Source organism: Limanda limanda, chromosome 7 (genome assembly GCF_963576545.1).
Source record: "Limanda limanda chromosome 7, fLimLim1.1, whole genome shotgun sequence".
In the NCBI taxonomy this organism is placed as follows: domain Eukaryota; kingdom Metazoa; phylum Chordata; class Actinopteri; order Pleuronectiformes; family Pleuronectidae; genus Limanda; species Limanda limanda.
The window spans coordinates 1,650,426-1,673,530 of record NC_083642.1 but is presented as its reverse complement, the minus strand read 5'-3'; the positions used below and the strand labels follow the sequence as shown (position 1 = coordinate 1,673,530).

Below are 23,105 nucleotides of genomic sequence, written 5' to 3'. Positions count from 1 at the left end.
CATGGGGCCAGAGTGACCAATTGGAGTTGACCCTGGTGGCTTTTTCACACCTCTGGGTGAAACTGCTGGAACAAAAGATCCTGAAGCATTCTGGGAGAGTGAGTTCCTTGGTTTTTTTAAGAACAAAGAAACATGCTGTCTTCAGTACATGTAGGCCGAAAAGGAGGCCTGTGGTTCCACAAAAACCATTTCCCAACACTGGTCATAAAACAAAAAAAAATGAGCTTTTTCTTACGTTTGGAAATCGCAATGAACCAAGGGCCTGGTATAAAAAATAAAATGTGAAGCATGTGTGACCTCTTTGTGCACATCGTGAAATTATCATACAGATCGTGTAGCCGGTTGGAAATGTTGGGAAAAGGAAGGTATATGCTTGAATATGCACTGTGAACATGACCTTAAAAATCCATCCATTCTCGTTAAAGCCTCCTAGTTAAACTAAAGTGTCCCGGTCTGCAGCTTTTATTCTCTATAAAACTTTATATAAGGACGGCTTTTCTCAAATTCTCCTTATTTCTAATAAACTGTTTACGAAAGTTCACAAACACTGTCTGATGAACAGCCCTGTAGTAAATCCTCCCCTCATGAAGGTTGTGATGTTGTGTTGATTCAACTGTAAGATAATTTAGGAAGCTGCAGTTTGTGGTGCTGTCAACTTCGAGGGGAAGTTTTTTTTCTTTAAACTTCACTCTCTTAAGCAGATTCATAATAATCTAAACACACGTCCAAACAAGGCAACAAATTCATGATAATTCAGTCTATCATTGTAACACTGGTTCACCTCATGTCATGCAATGGTTTCCTGCTCCGTTCGTGATTCTGTGCATCATACAGGCTTCTTAAGAAAATTAAGAAGCCTGAGCAAAGAGCTGCACTGTCTGATGAACAGCCCTCTAGTAAATCTCCCCTCATGAAGGTTGTGATGTTTTGTTGATTCAACTTAAAGATAATTTAAGTGGCTGCAGTTTGTGGTGCTGTCAAACTTTGAGGGGAAGTTTTTCTTCTTTAAACTACACTGATTATATCTAAACACATGTCCACACAAGGCAAACTGCAGTGGGCGGTGAATCTGATGTCATGATATGGATTCCGGCTTCTTTCGTCACACGATGCACTGACAGATAATTAAAAAGCCTGAGCAAAGAGCTGCATGGTCTACACAACGCAGAGAGCAGCAGCACGGTGATAACGCAGCAGCACAACAATCTCAGGTGTTGCTTTCTACATTTGGAGATCAGACTCTCAACAACTAGGTAAGTGACTTTGTTTAATGTCAAAATACTTTGTTTATTGCTCTATTTAGTCTGGGTTTATTTTTCACAACACGTTTACCTTCTTAGAAACAGCTCCTGCAATGAAGGGGAGAGTCACAGAGGTTTAACATCTAATATAAAAGCAGTAAGATAAAAAATCTATTGTCTCACAAACACCGTTAGAGGAAGTGTTGCATTTATTTGTGTTCAATATTTTCTTCTGGTTATTTCACTTCACTCTTTTTGGATAATCTCTGTAACAAATCTGGACAATGTGTTGTATGCAGTGAAAATAATATCCATCATAGTTTATACCTGAACAGAAGAGATGAATGTGTTAAGTTTCTTGAGAAATGCATTAGAAGCAAGGACTAGATATTAAGTAATGTCGACATGTGACTGATCCGATGAGTAAAAGAATAGTTTCCAATGTTGTGTTAAACCAAAAGTTGGAGAATGGAAACATGTTTGTGTTGCTACAGTTAGAGGACGGTGTGCGAGGCAGCAGCGTGAATGAAAACAAACCCACACGTTCATTTGACTTTGTTCACAGACACACACAAGCAAAACAACACCCCCCCCTCAATCGTTCATCATGAATGTGACGGAAGCCGGCTGCAGCCCCCCCTCAGTGGAGTATCAGTACTCCCTCTTCCCAGTGGTCTACATCCTGGCGTTAGTCGTGGGTCTACCTGGAAATCTGGCTGCTCTCTTCGTCTTCACCTTCAAGATCACCCCTCGCACAGCCTTCAGCGTGTTCATCAGCAACCTGGCCCTGGCGGACATCCTCATCCTCTGCACTCTGCCCTTCAGGATCCACTACCACCTCAACAGAGACGACTGGGTGTTTGGGGACGTCGCCTGCCGCATCAATGGGGTCCTGTTCATCTCAAACATCTACATGAGCATCTGTCTCATGACTTGTATCTGTGTGGACCGCTACATGGCCACGGTGCATCCTCACGCCTACCAGAGGCAGCAGAGGCCCTGGCGCTCTCTGGCTGTGTGCGTGGCGCTCTGGTGTGTAGCTGGAGTGATGATGCTGGTCTTCATCCTTCTGGGGTCTCCTGAAACCAATGTCAACCAATCTGAGAGACGCAGCTGTTTCGCGAATTTATCCAAGCAGGAGTGGGACACGCGTCTGAAGGTTTACAACCTGCTGGGCCTGATCTTATTCTCCCTGCTGCCCACCTTGATCATCCTGGTGTGTTACCCGCTGGTTGTGAGACGCATCTCCATGATCAGGACTAAAACAGCCCAAAGAGCCTTGAGGGTCATTTACACCATCCTGGCCATCACTCTGCTCTGCTTCCTGCCCAGCCACGTGACCAATCTGCTGCACCTCCTGCAACGCATGGCTGTCATCAAGACATCCTGCTCCACCGCCAACCGCATCTTTGAAGCCAGGCGGGTCACCACGGCCCTCGTCACCCTCAACACGTGCCTGGACCCCGTGCTGTACTATGTCACCACCAGCCACTGCAAATGGAGGCGCTTGAAGAAGTCATGGCTGTGTGGACGAGTGCAGAGGAGCGAGTGAGCTGGACCTGTCGATATATAACTTAAATATAACTCTGGTACCTTGTCTACATATGGAACTGGAGACTTAAAGATACAAAAATGTTCCTAAAATTGTCATTTTACGTCAACATAAAGGGACGGACCGAAAACAGGCTTCTGATTTTTTTTATCTTGTGCGGTTGTGTCTTGTAATGAGTCTACAGCAAGCAGACGTTAACAATCAACATGTCTCATGTTAAAGCAATGTCATTTTATATTATAAACTTAAAACAGAATAAATAGAACTCTGCAAAATGTCTGACCAAAGTTCACACCTTCATCAGCATGCTTTCAAAATGGTCGTTGACCCCCCTACAATTTAATAGCCCCCCTTCTTCTGAAGTGGGGGAGGAGATAACTAGGTGTAGAGATATGCGTGTGTCTGTGTAAATGGTAATCAGACAATGAAAGAGTCTGTGCAGAGCGTAACTAACCTTAACTTTCATTTAACTTATAACCACAATCTCACAACATATATCAAACTTATAAACGTCACACGAGTCAAATAAACAGTCTTGCTTAGCTTAGTATAATTATTAAGCCCACTATGTTACCAGTCCTTAGAAAGGGAGAAAGTTGCTGTGCCGTTTGCAGTTCTGTGACGGCTCCTGGCTTTGTGTAAGGTTTCTGCATTCGCGGTTCTGTTGAGCTGTGGGCTCAGTCGCTGGTTCGAAGTTCTTACCTGCAGGACATCGAGTCGCTGCTAGGAGTTTGGAAAAGCCAGATTTGAGAGTATGAGCTGGAAGCTAGACCTTTGCTCTCCTCTTGTAGATTGGAAGAGAAGATGTGCTGGAGCAGCCAGGCCCTCTCCTCGACAATGCAGGAGAAACAGCTGGGCACCTGCCTCCTCGGTGGGTTGATGGAAAGAGAATGAGGAGAGGGAGTCTTGGTCGTATATAGGCCTGGTGACCTCACAGGTCATGGAGCCAGAGTGACCAATTGGAGTTGACCCTGGTGGCTTTTTCACACCTCTCTGTGTAACTGCTGGAACAAAAGGACCTGAAGCATTCTGGGAGAGTGAGTTCCTTGGCTTTCTTAAGAATTAAGAAACATGCTGTCTTCAGTACATGTAGGCCGAAAAGGAGGCCTGTGGTTCAACAAAAAACATTTCCCAACACTGGTTATAAAACAACAAAAAAAAGAGTTTTTTCTTATGTGTGGAAATCGCAAGGAACCAAGAGCCTGGTATAAAAAATAAAATGAGAAGCATGTGTGACCTCTTTGTGCACATCGTGTAATTATCATACAGATTGTGTAGCCAGTTGGAAATACTGGGAAAGGAAGGTATATGCTTGAATATGCACTGTGAACATGACCTTAAAAATCCATCGATTCTTGTTAAAGCCTCCTAGTTAAACTAAAGTGTCCCGGTCTGCAGCTTTTATTCTCTATCAAACTTTATATAAGGACGGCTTTTCTCAAATTCTCCTTATTTCTAATAAACTGTTTACGAAAGTAAACAAACACTGTCTGATGAACAGCCCTGTAGTAAATCCTCCCCTCATGAAGGTTGTGATGTTTTGTTGATTCAACTTAAAGATAATTTAAGTGGCTGCAGTTTGTGGTGCTGTCAAACTTTGAGGGGAAGTTTTTCTTCTTTAAACTAGACTGATTATATCTAAACACATGTCCACACAAGGCAAACTGCAGTGGGCGGTGAATCTGATGTCATGATATGGATTCCGGCTTCTTTCGTCACACGATGCACTGACAAAATATTAAAAAGCCTGAGCAAAGAGCTGCATGGTCTACACAACGCAGAGAGCAGCAGCACGGTGATAACGCAGCAGCACAACAATCTCAGGTGTTGCTTTCTACATTTGGAGATCAGACTCTCAACAACTAGGTAAGTGACTTTGTTTAATGTCAAAATACTTTGTTTATTGCTCTATTTAGTCTGGGTTTAGTTTTCACAACACGTTTACCTTCTTAGAAACAGCTCCTGCAATGTAGGGGAGAGTCACAGAGGTTTAACATCTAATATAAAAGCAGTAAGATAAAACATCTATTGTCTCACAAACACCAATAGAGGAAGTGTTGCATTTATTTGTGTCAGTATTTTTTTCCGGTTACTTCATTTCACTCTTTTTGGATAAAAACTCTGTAACAAATACAGGACAATGTGTTGTGTTCAGTGTAAAAAAAAGTCCATCATAGTTTATACCTGAACAAAACAGATATACAGTACTGTGAAAAAACATTTGACCCCTTCCTGGGTTCTTATTTTTTTTTCATATATGTCACACTTAAATGTTTCAGATCATCAAACAAATTCTAGTATTAGACAAAGATAACCCGGGTGAATACAAAATGCAGTTTTTGGGAAATAAGCTATCCAAACCTACCTGGGCCTATGTGAAAAAGTAACTGCCCCCCTTGATAAATCATGAATGAACTCTGATTAACCACATTTTTTTAGGTTGGCACAACCAGTTATTAGGTTAAGGGGGCATTTACTTTTTCACAGAGGGCCAAGTAGGTTTGGATAGATTTTTCCCCTTAATAAATGAAATCATCATTTAAAAACCGCATTATGTATTTACTTTGGGCATCTTTGTCTAATATTAAAATTTGTTTTATGATCTGAATCATTTAAGTGTGACAAAAATGCAAAAAAATACAAAATCAGGAAGGGGGTAAATACTTTTTCTCAGCACGTGATAAGTATAGAGCAGGGGTTTGCAACTGGTTTTGTCCCAGGGACCATTCTGACTAGAAAGTAATCTGCGGCCCACTGATGTGCCTACGTGTGTGTGCGTGTGTGCATGTGGATATAAGGAAGTTTTAACATTTGGTTTTCCATGTTGGTTTTATTTAAAAACCTCAAACAAATCTAGAAAAAAATGTGTAAAAACAACAAAAACGGTTGATTTTCGGTGCTTAAGAATTGGAAACAAAATTAAAATGCAGTTTGTAGTTGTACTGCATCTCAGAACCATATAAACATCAATATATAACGTTCATGACTTAAATGTACAGACATGTAGCTGACATGTTGAGAGAACGTTAAAGTTACGATGATCAATAACAATCAACATAAACTGGGGCTACAACTGAAGAGGGAAGATGACAAAGTAATGCAGAATATGTCACAAATGATAATCATACAATATCACACAAACAATTGAGGCCTAATTAAGTTTAACCTCATGATCACCAGCACCTTTATATTATTTTAGACATATTTTTCTTATCATATATATTTTTCACGATATTCAAGAGTAATCTGGAAATGTGTCGAAATATTAAAGCGAATTTCGCGGACCCCCTGCAATGCCGTCGCGGACCACCAGGGGGCCACGGACCCCCAGTTGAAAACCACTGGTATAGAGGATCATACATGACTTAAATATAAATAAATAAATAAATGTATAAATAAATACAAATATAAATAAATAAATAAATAAATAAGGAAATAAATACAGCTATAAATACAGAAAAGTATAAATAAATGTCTTAAATATATTTCCACATTTATTTATTTCCACATTCATTCATTTCCACATTTCTGTGTCCGTATGCTAATGAGAAAGGCGGGCCTAACCGCAGTCTCATACAGGATTGGTCATAGGAGTGTAATGATCCAGCCCTTCTACTTCTGCCTTTCAATGCTGACTGGTGTCCAGTAGCTGTTTGCAGCGTTGAGCCAGTTCACACTTAAAATGAACTAGTTCAAGTTCAGAGGGTTAGTTCAGGTTATTTTTTTATTGGGATGATTAAGGTGTCAGTAATCCTGACTGTGAGCGTCACGTCTCGTGTTCTCCTGAGCACAAGGAGCGAGCAGAGAGGAGGAGGAAACAGAAACTCCAGCTCGGTACAAACTTCTGCTCTGCCCATGAAGCAGCTGATCTCTGAGCAGATGTGACCAGAGAAGCTCGGTGTTTTCACTGTTTCCACTGTTCTACAAAGTCACTGAGCAGCTGCTTCACGGTGACGAGTTCAAGTCTCAGTCACTGCTTGTGTCTCTGAGCGAGTGTGTAGCAGTGTGGGGGGCGGAGCTCCGGGGCCTGTGTGTGTGTGTGTGTGTAGCTCAGTTGACCAATCCTGCTCGAGACTGAGTTTGGGACCTCCTACCTCATTTACATATGGACACATAAATGTAGAAATAAATAAATGTGGAAATATATTTAAGACATTTATTTATACATTTCTTTATTTATTTATACATTTCTTTATTTATTTCTGTATTTATTTATGCATTTATCAGACATGTGACTGATCCGATGAGTAAAATATTGATTTCCAATATTGTGTGAAACTAAAATTGGAAAAACTCTGAATAGAAACATGTTTGTGTTGCTACAGGTACAGAGGACGGTGTGCGATGCAGCAGTGTGAATGAAAAAAAACCCACACGTTCATTTGACTTCTTTCACAGACACACAAACAAAACAACCCCCCAATCAATTGTTCATCATGAACGAAACGGAAGCCAGCTGCAGCATCAGCCCAGCGGAGTATCAGTACTCCTTCTTCCCAGTGATCTACATCCTGGCGTTAGTCGTGGGTCTACCTGGAAATCTGGCTGCTCTCTTCGTCTTCACCTTCAAGATCACCCCTCGCACAGCCTTCAGCGTGTTCATCAGCAACCTGGCCCTGGCGGACATCCTCATCCTCTGCACTCTGCCCTTCAGGATCCACTACCACCTCAACAGGAACAACTGGGTGTTTGGGGACGTCGCCTGCCGCATCACTGGGGTCCTGTTCTACTCCAACATCTACATGAGCATCTGTTTCATGACTTGTATCTGTGTGGACCGCTACATGGCCACGGTGCATCCTCACGCCTACCAGAGGGAGCAGAGGCCCTGGCGCTCTCTGGCTGTGTGCGTGGCGCTCTGGTGCGTCGCTGGAGTGGCGATGCTGGTCTTCGTCCTCTTGGGGCCTCTGGAAACCAACGACAACCAATCTGGAAGACAGAGTTGTTTCGAGAACTTATCCAAGCACGAGTGGGACACGCGTCTGAAGGTGTACAACCTGCTTGGCCTGATCCTATTCTCCCTGCTGCCCACCTTGATCATCCTGGTGTGTTACCCGCTGGTTGTGAGGCGCATCTCCATGATCAGGACTAAAACAGCCCAAAGAGCCTTGAGGGTCATTTACACCATCCTGGCCATCACGCTGCTCTGCTTCCTGCCCAGCCACGTGGCGAATCTGCTGCACCTCCTGCAACGAATGGATGTTATCAAGAGCTGCTCCTCCCTTAACCTCATCTTTGAAGCCAGGCGGGTCACCACGGCCCTCGTCACCCTCAACACGTGCCTGGACCCCGTGCTGTACTATGTCACCACCAGCCACTGCAAATGGAGACGCTTGAAGAAGTCATGGCTGTGTGGACGAGTGGAGAGGAGCGAGAGAAATGAACCTGTAGACATATAACTTGAATATAACTCTGCTTCCTTGTCTTTATATAGAACTGGATGAATTTTATAAAAAAGTTTTTATCAAAATTGTCATTTTACATCAAAATAAAGGGTCGAAACGAAAACAGGCTTCTGATTTTCTTTATCTTGTGCGGTTGTGTCTTCTAATGAGTCTACAGCAAGTAGACGTTAAGAATAACATAAGAGAAATAAACACAAGTAAGAAGCCAGCGGGCGCTCCGAGTCCGTCCAAATTGAAACAGGTTGACCTGGTGTTGTGCAATAATGCGTTAAAAGTGATACCATAGAATGGTGTGCCTTTAGGCATTCAATAAATGTGGTTATCAAAATAAAATATAAAATATTAATATTTAAAATATTAATATTAAATCATAACTTTAGTTGGTTAAAGTTACCTCGGGGCACCACCCTTCAAAGGAAGGGAAAAGATAGCCAATTTATTGATTAAGATCAGTCTCATTTAGATCTTGTTCAATAAGAAATCTCAGTGAACAGTGAAGGTTATAGAATTCTTGACAGTGTAGAGGTTGTCAAATTTCACTTATGCAACATTAATGAAAGAACATTTGTGAAGGAAAAATATTTATTATGAATATGATAAAGTATAAAAACACAAATTACTAACAAACGTACTAGCTAAACAAAGATGTGTATGTGAGCGTGTGTGTGTGTCTATGTAAATTAGGGTGCTTCTCAAAATAGCTGACCAAAGTTCACACCTTCATCAGCATGCTTTCAAAATGGTCGTTGATCCCCCTAAAGTTAATAGCCCCCCTTCTTCTGAAGTGGGGGAGGAGATAACTAGGTGTAGAGATATGCGTGTGTCTGTGTAAATGGTAATCAGAGAATGAAAGAGTCTGTGCAGAGCGTAACTAACATTAACTTTCATTTAACTTATAACCACAATCTCACAACATATATCAAATTTATAAACGTCACACAGAATCAAATAAACAGTCTTGCTTAGCTTAGTATAATTATTAAGCCCAGTGTGTTACCAGTCCTTAGAAAAGGAGAAAGTTGCTGTGCCGTTTGCAGTTCTGTGACGTCTCCTGGCTTTGTGTAAGGTTTCTGCATTCACGGTTCTGTTGAGCTGTGGGCTCAGTCGCTGGTTCGAAGTTCTTACCTGCAGGACATCGAGTCACAGCTAGGAGTTTGGAAAAGCTTGAATTGGGAGGAGGTTTCCTTGAGAAGATGAGCTGGAAGCTAGACCTTTACGCTCCTCTTGTAGATTGGAAGAGAAGATGTGCTGGAGCAGCCAGGCCCTCTCCTCGGCGATGCAGGAGAAACAGCTGGGCACCTGCCTCCTCGGTGGGTTGATGGAAAGAGAATGAGGAGAGGGAGTCTTGGTCGTATATAGGCCCGGTGACCTCACAGGTCATGGAGCCAGAGTGACCAATTGGAGTTGACCCTGGTGGCTTTTTCACACCTCTCTGTGAAACTGCTGGAACAAAAGGACCTGAAGCATTCTGGGAGAGTGAGTTCCTTGGCTTTCTTAAGAAGAAAGAAACATGCTGTTTTCAGTACATGTAGGCCGAAAAGGAGGCCTGTGGTTCCACAAAAACCATTTCCCAACACTGGTTATAAAACAACAAAAACTTGGTTTTTCCTTAAGTAGGAAAATCGCAAGGAACCAAGGGCCTGGTATAAAAAATAAAATGTGAAGCATATGTGACCTCTTTGTGCACAAACTGTTCATGAAAGTTACCAAACACCGTCTGATGAACAGCCCTGTCGTAAATCCTCCCCTCATGAAGGTTGTGATGTTGTGTTGATTCTACTGTAAGATCATTTAGGAGGCTGCAGTTTGTGGTGCTGTCAAACTTCGAGGGGACGTTTTTGTTTTTTAAATTACACCCATTTAAATCTAAACACATGTCCAAACAAGGCAACAAATTCATGATAATTCAGTCTATTATTGTAACACTGCCATAGCATGACATGAGGTGAACCTCGAAGCCACCAGGGTCAAGTCCAACCTCCACACGTCACACGGTGCGCTGACAGAATATTAAGAAGCCTGAGCAAAGAGCTGCATGGTCTACACAACGCAGAGAACAGCAGCACGGTGATAACACAGCAGCACAACAATCTCAGGTGTTGCTTTCTACATTTGGAGATCAGACTGTCAACAACTAGGTAAGTGACTTTGTTTATTGTCAAAATTCTTTGTTTATTGCTCCATAACACGTTTACCTTCTTAGAAACAGCTCCTGCAATGTAGTGGAGAGTCACAGAGGTTTAACATCTAATATAAAAGCAGTAAGATAAACATCTTTTGTCCCACAAACGCCGTTAGAGGAAGTGTTGCCTTTATTTGTGTTCAGTATTTTGGGATAATCTCTGTAACAAATCTGGACAATGTGTTGTATGCAGTGTAACAAATATCCATCATAGTTTAAACCTGAACAAAAGGACTAGACATTAAGTAATGTCGACATGTGACTGATCCGATGAGGTAAAGAGTAGTTCTCCAATGTGGTGTGAAACTAAAATTGGAAAAACTCTGAATGGAAACATGTTTGTGTTGCTACAGGTACAGAGGACGGTGTGCGATGCAGCAGTGTGAATGAAAAAAAACCCACACGTTCATTTTACTTCTTTCACAGACACACAAACAAAACAACCCTCCAATCAATCGTTCATCATGAACGGGACGAACGCCAGCTGCAGCATCACCTCAGCAGAGTATCACTACTCCTCCTTCCCAGTGATCTACATCCTGGCGTTAGTCGTGGGTCTACCTGGAAACCTGGCTGCTCTCTTCGTCTTCACCTTCAAGATCACCCCTCGCACAGCCTTCAGCGTGTTCATCAGCAACCTGGCCCTGGCGGACATCCTCATCCTCTGCACTCTGCCCTTCAGGATCCACTACCACCTTAACAGGAACCACTGGGTGTTTGGGGACGTCGCCTGCCGCATCACTGGGGTCCTGTTCGTCTGCAACATCTACATGAGCATCTGTCTCATGACTTGTATCTGTGTGGACCGCTACATGGCCACGGTGCATCCTCACACCTACCAGAGGCAGCAGAGGCCCTGGCGCTCTATTGCCGTGTGCGTGGCGCTCTGGTGTGTAGCTGGAGTGATGATGCTGGTCTTCTTCCTCTTGGGGCCTCTGGAAACCAACGTCAACAAATCTGGAAACCACACTTGTTTCGAGAACTTATCCAAGCATGAGTGGAACACGCGTGTGGGGGTGTACAACCTGCTGGGCCTGATCTTCTGCTCCCTGCTGCAAACTGTGATCATCCTGGTGTGTTATCCGCTGGTTGTGAGGCGCATCTCCATGATCAGGACTAAAACAGCCCAAAGAGCCTTGAGGGTCATTCACACCATCCTGGCCATCACGCTGCTCTGCTTCCTGCCCAACCACGTGGCCAATCTGCTGCACCTCCTGCGCAGCATGGGTGTCATCAAGACATCCTGCTCCACCGCCAACCGCATCCACGACGCCAGGCTGGTCACCACGGCCCTCGTCACCCTCAACACGTGCCTGGACCCCGTGCTGTACTATGTCACCACCAGCCACTGCAAATGGAGGCGCTTGAAGAAGACATGGCTGTGTGGACGAGTGCAGAGGAGCGAGTGAGCTGGACCTGTCGATATATAACTTAAATATAACTCTGGTACCTTGTCTACATATGGAACTGGAGACTTAAAGATACAAAAATGTTACTAAAATTGTCATTTTACGTCAACATAAAGGGACGGACCGAAAACAGGCTTCTGATTTTTTTTATCTTGTGCGGTTGTGTCTTGTAATGAGTCTACAGCAAGCAGACGTTAACAATCAACATGTCTCATGTTAAAGCAATGTCATTTTATATTATAAACTTAAAACAGAATAAATAGAACTCTGCAAAATGTCTGACCAAAGTTCACACCTTCATCAGCATGCTTTCAAAATGGTCGTTGACCCCCCTAAAGTTTAATAGCCCCCCTTCTTCTGAAGTGGGGGAGGAGATAACTAGGTGTAGAGATATGCGTGTGTCTGTGTAAATGGTAATCAGAGAATGAAAGAGTCTGTGCAGAGCGTAACTAACCTTAACTTTCATTTAACTTATAACCACAATCTCACAACATATATCAAACTTATAAACGTCACACGAGTCAAATAAACAGTCTTGCTTAGCTTAGTATAATTATTAAGCCCACTATGTTACCAGTCCTTAGAAAGGGAGAAAGTTGCTGTGCCGTTTGCAGTTCTGTGACGGCTCCTGGCTTTGTGTAAGGTTTCTGCATTCGCGGTTCTGTTGAGCTGTGGGCTCAGTCGCTGGTTCGAAGTTCTTACCTGCAGGACATCGAGTCACAGCTAGGAGTTTGGAAAAGCTTGATTTGAGATAAGGTTTTCTTGAGAAGATGAGCTGGAAGCTAGACCTTTGCTCTCCTCTTGTAGATTGGAAGAGAAGATGTGCTGGAGCAGCCAGGCCCTCTCCTCGGCGATGCAGGAGAAACAGCTGGCCACCTGCCTCCTCGGTGGGTTGATGGAAAGAGAATGAGGAGAGGGAGTCTTGGTCGTATATAGGCCCGGTGACCTCACAGGTCATGGGGCCAGAGTGACCAATTGGAGTTGACCCTGGTGGCTTTTTCACAACTCTGGGTGAAACTGCTGGAACAAAAGGACCTGAAGCATTCTGGGAGAGTGAGTTCCTTGGCTTTCTTAAGAACAAAGAAACATGCTGTCTTCAGTACATGTAGGCCGAAAAGGAGGCCTGTGGTTCAACAAAAAACATTTCCCAACACTGGTTATAAAACAAAAAAAAAAAGAGTTTTTTCTTATGTGTGGAAATCGCAAGGAACCAAGAGCCTGGTATAAAAAATAAAATGAGAAGCATGTGTGACCTCTTTGTGCACATCGTGTAATTATCATACAGATTGTGTAGCCAGTTGGAAATACTGGGAAAGGAAGGTATATGCTTGAATATGCACTGTGAACATGACCTTAAAAATCCATCGATTCTTGTTAAAGCCTCCTAGTTAAACTAAAGTGTCCCGGTCTGCAGCTTTTATTCTCTATAAAACTTTATATAAGGACGGCTTTTCTCAAATTCTCCTTATTTCTAATAAACTGTTTACGAAAGTTCACAAACACTGTCTGATGAACAGCCCTGTAGTAAATCCTCCCCTCATGAAGGTTGTGATGTTGTGTTGATTCAACTGTAAGATCATTTAGGAAGCTGCAGTTTGTGGTGCTGTCAACTTCGAGGGGAAGTTTTTTTTCTTTAAACTTCACTCTCTTAAGCAGATTCATAATAATCTAAACACGTCAAAACAAGGCAACAAATTCATGATAATTCAGTCTATCATTGTAACACTGGTTCACCTCATGTCATGCAATGGTTTCCTGCTCCGTTCGTGATTCTGTGCATCATACAGGCTTCTTAAGAAAATTAAGAAGCCTGAGCAAAGAGCTGCACTGTCTGATGAACAGCCCTCTAGTAAATCTCCCCTCATGAAGGTTGTGATGTTTTGTTGATTCAACTTAAAGATAATTTAAGTGGCTGCAGTTTGTGGTGCTGTCAAACTTTGAGGGGAAGTTTTTCTTCTTTAAACTACACTGATTATATCTAAACACATGTCCACACAAGGCAAACTGCAGTGGGCGGTGAATCTGATGTCATGATATGGATTCCGGCTTCTTTCGTCACACGATGCACTAACAGATAATTAAAAAGCCTGAGCAAAGAGCTGCATGGTCTACACAACGCAGAGAGCACAGCACGGTGATAACGCAGCAGCACAACAATCTCAGGTGTTGCTTTCTACATTTGGAGATCAGACTGTCAACAACTAGGTAAGTGACTTTGTTTAATGTCAAAATACTTTGTTTATTGCTCTATTTAGTCTGGGTTTATTTTTCACAACACGTTTACCTTCTTAGAAACAGCTCCTGCAATGTAGGGGAGAGTCACAGAGGTTTAACATCTAATATAAAAGCAGTAAGATAAAACATCTATTGTCTCACAAACACCGTTAGAGGAAGTGTTGCATTTATTTGTGTCAGTATTTTCTCCCGGTTACTTCATTTCACTCTTTTTGGATAAAAACTCTGTAACAAATACAGGACAATGTGTTGTGTTCAGTGTAAAAAAAAGTCCATCATAGTTTATACCTGAACAAAACAGATATACAGTACTGTGAAAAAACATTTGACCCCTTCCTGGGTTCTTATTTTTTTTTCATATATGTCACACTTAAATGTTTCAGATCATCAAACAAATTCTAGTATTAGACAAAGATAACCAGGGGTGGACTGGCCATCTGGCATACCGGGCATAATCCCGGTGGGCCGTTGACCCAATGTGGGCCGGTCTGGTCCGCTATGTTGTTGTTTTGTTTTTTTTCTCTTCTTCCTCTCTAAATTCCCTCCAATTGGGCCGGCCAATTGGCTACAGAGGGCTAGCAGTGTGTTGCCAGCATCGACACATATTATTGGTCTATTGTTTGTCATTGTCAATCAATCATGGGCTGACAGGCTCAGAGAGCCCTGACAGTGCTGTCAATCACAACACAAACCAGGGTGGGGCGGGACCTCATTGCATTGGCGGTGGGAGTCGCGGGACGGGCTGCTGCTGAAACAGAAACTTAAAATGGATAATAAGAGTAAAAAACGCATCGGGGAAAAAAAGCAGAAGTCTCTGGAGGTGGAGGCTGCTAAATGTGCCAAACTGACGGACCTATGTGGTGCCGGGTTCACCAGCCCAGCAGCAGCAGGTGCGCCGGGAGACGAGCGAGGAGGACTCGACAATGATGAGCGAGTGGAGGCAGACATGTGAGCGCGCATTTTCAATACATTCTCAAAACTGGCTCGTTACTTGAGCAGCGGAGGTTGGCGTCGCACGCCTCTACCCACGGCGCACCCCCCCCTCTCTCTCGCGCGCTCGCGCGCGCTCACTCGCTCGCTCGCTGCCCCCTCCCTCCTGAGATGTGCAGGTCACAAGAGGCACTTGTTTATAGTTAATTAGAAGTTCAGATGCACTGGTCCATTACTATTTGAACCTCAGCATCTAGGGTTCAAAATTGGTAAAATTAAACATTATATACATTATATTCATATTGTTGTTGTAATTTTTCAGTCAGTTGAGATAAATCTTGAGGAGAAACATTTTGGGTTGTTTTGTGTCTGTATAGACCTACTATAAAAAGCACTTTGCATTTTTAATTTTAGTTCTTGTACTTTTGATACTTAAGTACATTTCAACACCAGATACTTTTGATACTTAAGTACTTTTAATATGAGCTACTTTAAGACATTTAGAAGACATAAGTTACGTCAATTTAATGGCAGATGTGCTCGGCTAATTATGTGGGCCGGTCTGAGCCAAAAAATGCCCGGGCCGTTTTGTTCTCCCAGTCCAGCCCTGACCCGGGTGAATACAAAATGCAGTTTTTGGGAAATAAGCTATCCAAACCTACCTGGGCCTATGTGAAAAAGTAACTGCCCCCCTTGATAAATCATGAATGAACTCTGATTAACCACATTTTTTTAGGTTGGCACAACCAGTTATTAGGTTAAGGGGGCATTTACTTTTTCACAGAGGGCCAAGTAGGTTTGGATAGATTTTTCCCCTTAATAAATGAAATCATCATTTAAAAACCGCATTATGTATTTACTTTGGTTATCTTTGTCTAATATTAAAATTTGTTTTATGATCTGAATCATTTAAGTGTGACAAAAATGCAAAAAAATACAAAATCAGGAAGGGGGTAAATACTTTTTCTCAGCACGTGATAATTATAGAGCAGGGGTTTGCAACTGGTTTTGTCCCAGGGACCATTCTGACTAGAAAGTAATCCGCGGCCCACTGATGTGCCTACGTGTGTCTGCGTGTGTGCATGTGGATATAAAAAAGTTTTAACATTTGGTTTTCCATGTGGTTTTATTTAAAAACCTCAAACAAATCTAGAAAAAAATTTGTAAAAACAACAAAAACGGTTGATTTTCGGTGCTTAAGAATTGGAAACAAAATTAAAATGCAGTTTGTAGTTGTACTGCATCTCAGAACCATATAAACATCAATATATAACGTTCATGAATTAAATGTACAGACATGTAGCTGACATGTTGAGAGAATGTTAAAGTTACGATGATCAATAACAATAAACATATACTGGGGCTACAACTGAAGAGGGAAGATGACAAAGTAATGCAGAATATGTCACAAATGATAATCATACAATATCACACAAACAATTGAGGCCTAATTAAGTTTAACCTCATGATCACCAGCACCTTTATATTATTTTAGACATATTTTTCTTATCATATATATTTTTCACGATATTCAAGAGTAATCTGGAAATGTGTCGAAATATTAAAGCGAATTTCGCGGACCCCCTGCAATGCCGTCGCGGACCACCAGGGGGCCACGGACCCCCAGTTGAAAACCACTGGTATAGAGGATCATACATGACTTAAATATAAATAAATAAATAAATGTATAAATAAATACAAATATAAATAAATAAATAAGGAAATAAATACAGATATAAATACAGAAAAGTATAAATAAATGTCTTAAATATATTTCCACATTTATTTATTTCCACATTCATTCATTTCCACATTTCTGTGTCCGTATGCTAATGAGAAAGGCGGGCCTAACCGCAGTCTCATACAGGATTGGTCATAGGAGTGTAATGATCCAGCCCTTCTACTTCTGCCTGTCAATGCTGGCTGGTGTCCAGTAGCTGTTTGCATCGTTGAGCCAGTTCACACTTAAAATGAATTAGTTCAAGCTCAGAGGGTTAGTTCAGGTTATTTTTTATTGGGATTAAGGTGTCAGTAATCCTGACTGTGAGCGTCACGTCTCGTGTTCTCCTGAGCACAAGGAGCGAGCAGAGAGGAGGAGGAAACAGAAACTCCAGCTCGGTACAAACTTCTGCTCTGCCCATGAAGCAGCTGATCTCTGAGCAGATGTGACCAGAGAAGCTCGGTGTTTTCACTGTTTCCACTGTTCTACAAAGTCACTGAGCAGCTGCTTCACGGTGACGAGTTCAAGTCTCAGTCACTGCTTGTGTCTCTCAGCGAGTGTGTAGCAGTGTGGGGGGCGGAGCTCCGGGGCCTGTGGGTGTGTGTGTGTAGCTCAGTTGACCAATCCTGCTCGAGACTGAGTTTGGGACCTCCTACCTCATTTACATATGGACACATAAATGTAGAAATAAACAAATGTGGTAATATATTTAAGACATTTATTTATACATTTCTTTATTTATTTCTGTATTTATTTTTGATTTCTGTATTTATTTATGCATTTATCAGACATGTGACTGATCCGATGAGTCAAATATTGATTTCCAATATTGTGTGAAACTAAAATTGGAAAAACTCTGAATAGAAACATGTTTGTGTTGCTACAGGTACAGAGGACGGTGTGCGATGCAGCAGTGTGAATGAAAAAAAACCCACACGTTCATTTGACTTCTTTCACAGACACACAAACAAAACAACCCCCCAATCAATTGTTCATCATGAACGAAATGGAAGCCAGCTGCAGCATCAGCCCAGCGGAGTATCAGTACTCCTTCTTCCCAGTGATCTACATCCTGGCGTTAGTCGTGGGTCTACCTGGAAATCTGGCTGCTCTCTTCGTCTTCACCTTCAAGATCACCCCTCGCACAGCCTTCAGCGTGTTCATCAGCAACCTGGCCCTGGCGGACATCCTCATCCTCTGCACTCTGCCCTTCAGGATCCACTACCACCTCAACAGGAACAACTGGGTGTTTGGGGACGTCGCCTGCCGCATCACTGGGGTCCTGTTCTACTCCAACATCTACATGAGCATCTGTTTCATGACTTGTATCTGTGTGGACCGCTACATGGCCACGGTGCATCCTCACGCCTACCAGAGGCAGCAGAGGCCCTGGCGCTCTCTGGCTGTGTGCGTGGCGCTCTGGTGCGTCGCTGGAGTGGCAATGCTGGTCTTCGTCCTCTTGGGGCCTCTGGAAACCAACGACAACCAATCTGGAAGACAGAGTTGTTTCGAGAACTTATCCAAGCACGAGTGGGACACGCGTCTGAAGGTGTACAACCTGCTTGGCCTGATCCTATTCTCCCTGCTGCCCACCTTGATCATCCTGGTGTGTTACCCGCTGGTTGTGAGGCGCATCTCCATGATCAGGACTAAAACAGCCCAAAGAGCCTTGAGGGTCATTTACACCATCCTGGCCATCACGCTGCTCTGCTTCCTGCCCAGCCACGTGGCGAATCTGCTGCACCTCCTGCAACGAATGGATGTTATCAAGAGCTGCTCCTCCCTTAACCTCATCTTTGAAGCCAGGCGGGTCACCACGGCCCTCGTCACCCTCAACACGTGCCTGGACCCCGTGCTGTACTATGTCACCACCAGCCACTGCAAATGGAGACGCTTGAAGAAGTCATGGCTGTGTGGACGAGTGGAGAGGAGCGAGAGAAATGAACCTGTAGACATATAACTTGAATATAACTCTGCTTCCTTGTCTTTATATAGAACTGGATGAATTTTATAAAAAAGTTTTTATCAAAATTGTCATTTTACATCAAAATAAAGGGTCGAAACGAAAACAGGCTTCTGATTTTCTTTATCTTGTGCGGTTGTGTCTTCTAATGAGTCTACAGCAAGTAGACGTTAAGAATAACATAAGAGAAATAAACACAAGTAAGAAGCCAGCGGGCGCTCCGAGTCCGTCCAAATTGAATCAGGTTGACCTGGTGTTGTGCAATAATGCGTTAAAAGTGATACCATAGAATGGTGTGCCTTTAGGCATTCAATAAATGTGGTTATCAAAATAAAATATAAAATATTAATATTTAAAATATTAATATTAAATCATAACTTTAGTTGGTTAAAGTTACCTCGGGGCACCACCCTTCAAAGGAAGGGAAAAGATAGCCAATTTATTGATTAAGATCAGTCTCATTTAGATCTTGTTCAATAAGAAATCTCAGTGAACAGTGAAGGTTATAGAATTCTTGACAGTGTAGAGGTTGTCAAATTTCACTTATGCAACATTAATGAAAGAACATTTGTGAAGGAAAAATATTTATTATGAATATGATAAAGTATAAAAACACAAATTACTAACAAACGTACTAGCTAAACAAAGATGTGTATGTGAGCGTGTGTGTGTGTCTATGTAAATTAGGGTGCTTCTCAAAATAGCTGACCAAAGTTCACACCTTCATCAGCATGCTTTCAAAATGGTCGTTGATCCCCCTAAAGTTAATAGCCCCCCTTCTTCTGAAGTGGGTGAGGAGATAACTAGGTGTAGAGATATGCGTGTGTCTGTGTAAATGGTAATCAGAGAATGAAAGAGTCTGTGCAGAGCGTAACTAACATTAACTTTCATTTAACTTATAACCACAATCTCACAACATATATCAAATTTATAAACGTCACACAGAATCAAATAAACAGTCTTGCTTAGCTTAGTATAATTATTAAGCCCAGTGTGTTACCAGTCCTTAGAAAAGGAGAAAGTTGCTGTGCCGTTTGCAGTTCTGTGACGTCTCCTGGCTTTGTGTAAGGTTTCTGCATTCGCGGTTCTGTTGAGCTGTGGGCTCAGTCGCTGGTTCGAAGTTTTTACCTGCAGGACATCGAGTCGCTGCTAGGAGTTTGGAAAAGCTTGAATTGGGAGGAGGTTTCCTTGAGAAGATGAGCTGGAAGCTAGACCTTTACGCTCCTCTTGTAGATTGGAAGAGAAGATGTGCTGGAGCAGCCAGGCCCTTTCCTCGGCGATGCAGGAGAAACAGCTGGGCACCTGCCTCCTCGGTGGGTTGATGGAAAGAGAATGAGGAGAGGGAGTCTTGGTCGTATATAGGCCCGGTGACCTCACAGGTCATGGAGCCAGAGTGACCAATTGGAGTTGACCCTGGTGGCTTTTTCACACCTCTCTGTGAAACTGCTGGAACAAAAGGACCTGAAGCATTCTGGGAGAGTGAGTTCCTTGGCTTTCTTAAGAAGAAAGAAACATGCTGTTTTCAGTACATGTAGGCCGAAAAGGAGGCCTGTGGTTCCACAAAAACCATTTCCCAACACTGGTTATAAAACAACAAAAACTTGGTTTTTCCTTAAGTAGGAAAATCGCAAGGAACCAAGGGCCTGGTATAAAAAATAAAATGTGAAGCATATGTGACCTCTTTGTGCACAAACTGTTCATGAAAGTTACCAAACACCGTCTGATGAACAGCCCTGTCGTAAATCCTCCCCTCATGAAGGTTGTGATGTTGTGTTGATTCTACTGTAAGATCATTTAGGAGGCTGCAGTTTGTGGTGCTGTCAAACTTCGAGGGGACGTTTTTGTTTTTTAAACTACACCCATTTAAATCTAAACACATGTCCAAACAAGGCAACAAATTCATGATAATTCAGTCTATTATTGTAACACTGCCATAGCATGACATGAGGTGAACCTCGAAGCCACCAGGGTCAAGTCCAACCTCCACACGTCACACGGTGCGCTGACAGAATATTAAGAAGCCTGAGCAAAGAGCTGCATGGTCTACACAACGCAGAGAGCAGCAGCACGTTGATAACGCAGCAGCACAACAATCTCAGGTGTTGCTTTCTACATTTGGAGATCAGACTCTCAACAACTAGGTAAGTGACTTTGTTTATTGTCAAAATTCTTTGTTTATTGCTCCATAACACGTTTACCTTCTTAGAAACAGCTCCTGCAATGTAGTGGAGAGTCACAGAGGTTTAACATCTAATATAAAAGCAGTAAGATAAACATCTTTTGTCCCACAAACGCCGTTAGAGGAAGTGTTGCCTTTATTTGTGTTCAGTATTTTGGGATAATCTCTGTAACAAATCTGGACAATGTGTTGTATGCAGTGTAACAAATATCCATCATAGTTTAAACCTGAACAAAAGGACTAGACATTAAGTAATGTCGACATGTGACTGATCCGATGAGGTAAAGAGTAGTTCTCCAATGTGGTGTGAAACTAAAATTGGAAAAACTCTGAATGGAAACATGTTTGTGTTGCTACAGGTACAGAGGACGGTGTGCGATGCAGCAGTGTGAAAGAAAAAAAACCCACACGTTCATTTTACTTCTTTCACAGACACACAAACAAAACAACCCTCCAATCAATCGTTCATCATGAACGGGACGAACGCCAGCTGCAGCATCACCTCAGCAGAGTATCACTACTCCTTCTTCCCAGTGATCTACATCCTGGCGTTAGTCGTGGGTCTACCTGGAAACCTGGCTGCTCTCTTCGTCTTCACCTTCAAGATCACCCCTCGCACAGCCTTCAGCGTGTTCATCAGCAACCTGGCCCTGGCGGACATCCTCATCCTCTGCACTCTGCCCTTCAGGATCCACTACCACCTTAACAGGAACCACTGGGTGTTTGGGGACGTCGCCTGCCGCATCACTGGGGTCCTGTTCGTCTGCAACATCTACATGAGCATCTGTCTCATGACTTGTATCTGTGTGGACCGCTACATGGCCACGGTGCATCCTCACACCTACCAGAGGCAGCAGAGGCCCTGGCGCTCTATTGCCGTGTGCGTGGCGCTCTGGTGTGTAGCTGGAGTGATGATGCTGGTCTTCGTCCTCTTGGGGCCTCTGGAAACCAACGTCAACAAATCTGGAAACCACACTTGTTTCGAGAACTTATCCAAGCATGAGTGGAACACGCGTGTGGGGGTGTACAACCTGCTGGGCCTGATCTTCTGCTCCCTGCTGCAAACTGTGATCATCCTGGTGTGTTATCCGCTGGTTGTGAGGCGCATCTCCATGATCAGGACTAAAACAGCCCAAAGAGCCTTGAGGGTCATTCACACCATCCTGGCCATCACGCTGCTCTGCTTCCTGCCCAACCACGTGGCCAATCTGCTGCACCTCCTGCGCAGCATGGGTGTCATCAAGACATCCTGCTCCACCGCCAACCGCATCCACGACGCCAGGCTGGTCACCACGGCCCTCGTCACCCTCAACACGTGCCTGGACCCCGTGCTGTACTATGTCACCACCAGCCACTGCAAATGGAGGCGCTTGAAGAAGACATGGCTGTGTGGACGAGTGCAGAGGAGCGAGTGAGCTGGACCTGTCGATATATAACTTAAATATAACTCTGGTACCTTGTCTACATATGGAACTGGAGACTTAAAGATACAAAAATGTTACTAAAATTGTCATTTTACGTCAACATAAAGGGACGGACCGAAAACAGGCTTCTGATTTTTTTTATCTTGTGCGGTTGTGTCTTGTAATGAGTCTACAGCAAGCAGACGTTAACAATCAACATGTCTCATGTTAAAGCAATGTCATTTTATATTATAAACTTAAAACAGAATAAATAGAACTCTGCAAAATGTCTGACCAAAGTTCACACCTTCATCAGCATGCTTTCAAAATGGTCGTTGACCCCCCTAAAGTTTAATAGCCCCCCTTCTTCTGAAGTGGGGGAGGAGATAACTAGGTGTAGAGATATGCGTGTGTCTGTGTAAATGGTAATCAGAGAATGAAAGAGTCTGTGCAGAGCGTAACTAACCTTAACTTTCATTTAACTTATAACCACAATCTCACAACATATATCAAACTTATAAACGTCACACGAGTCAAATAAACAGTCTTGCTTAGCTTAGTATAATTATTAAGCCCACTATGTTACCAGTCCTTAGAAAGGGAGAAAGTTGCTGTGCCGTTTGCAGTTCTGTGACGGCTCCTGGCTTTGTGTAAGGTTTCTGCATTCGCGGTTCTGTTGAGCTGTGGGCTCAGTCGCTGGTTCGAAGTTCTTACCTGCAGGACATCGAGTCACAGCTAGGAGTTTGGAAAAGCTTGATTTGAGATAAGGTTTTCTTGAGAAGATGAGCTGGAAGCTAGACCTTTGCTCTCCTCTTGTAGATTGGAAGAGAAGATGTGCTGGAGCAGCCAGGCCCTCTCCTCGGCGATGCAGGAGAAACAGCTGGGC

The 23,105-nt window shown here is 43.1% G+C and overlaps 5 protein-coding genes across 5 annotated transcripts; all 5 read left to right on the top strand.

Moving 5' to 3' along the window:
- Positions 1-1,848: 1,848 nt before the first annotated feature.
- LOC133004576 (lysophosphatidic acid receptor 6-like) lies at positions 1,849-2,793 on the top strand. The gene has a single exon (XM_061074040.1). It carries the CDS (start codon positions 1,849-1,851, stop codon positions 2,791-2,793), a length of 945 nt encoding a protein of 314 aa, XP_060930023.1.
- Positions 2,794-7,229: 4,436 nt separating this feature from the next.
- On the top strand, positions 7,230-8,192 carry LOC133004575 (lysophosphatidic acid receptor 6-like). The gene has a single exon (XM_061074039.1). It carries the CDS (start codon positions 7,230-7,232, stop codon positions 8,190-8,192), a length of 963 nt encoding a protein of 320 aa, XP_060930022.1.
- Positions 8,193-10,844: 2,652 nt separating this feature from the next.
- On the top strand, positions 10,845-11,789 carry LOC133004574 (lysophosphatidic acid receptor 4-like). The gene has a single exon (XM_061074038.1). It carries the CDS (start codon positions 10,845-10,847, stop codon positions 11,787-11,789), a length of 945 nt encoding a protein of 314 aa, XP_060930021.1.
- Positions 11,790-17,671: 5,882 nt separating this feature from the next.
- On the top strand, positions 17,672-18,634 carry LOC133004571 (lysophosphatidic acid receptor 6-like). The gene has a single exon (XM_061074035.1). It carries the CDS (start codon positions 17,672-17,674, stop codon positions 18,632-18,634), a length of 963 nt encoding a protein of 320 aa, XP_060930018.1.
- A 2,652-nt stretch (positions 18,635-21,286) lies between these two features.
- LOC133004570 (lysophosphatidic acid receptor 4-like) lies at positions 21,287-22,231 on the top strand. Its single transcript, XM_061074034.1, has one exon. The coding sequence runs from the start codon at positions 21,287-21,289 to the stop codon at positions 22,229-22,231; it is 945 nt and encodes a 314-aa protein (XP_060930017.1).
- The last annotated feature ends 874 nt before the right edge of the window (positions 22,232-23,105 follow it).

Excerpts from the sequence above, each read along its gene's own strand:
- LOC133004576 (XM_061074040.1), top strand. The coding sequence starts at position 1,849 with ATGAATGTGACGGAAGCCGGCTGCAGCCCCCCCTCAGTGGAGTATCAG.
- LOC133004575 (XM_061074039.1), top strand. The coding sequence starts at position 7,230 with ATGAACGAAACGGAAGCCAGCTGCAGCATCAGCCCAGCGGAGTATCAG.
- LOC133004574 (XM_061074038.1), top strand. The coding sequence starts at position 10,845 with ATGAACGGGACGAACGCCAGCTGCAGCATCACCTCAGCAGAGTATCAC.
- LOC133004571 (XM_061074035.1), top strand. The coding sequence starts at position 17,672 with ATGAACGAAATGGAAGCCAGCTGCAGCATCAGCCCAGCGGAGTATCAG.
- LOC133004570 (XM_061074034.1), top strand. The coding sequence starts at position 21,287 with ATGAACGGGACGAACGCCAGCTGCAGCATCACCTCAGCAGAGTATCAC.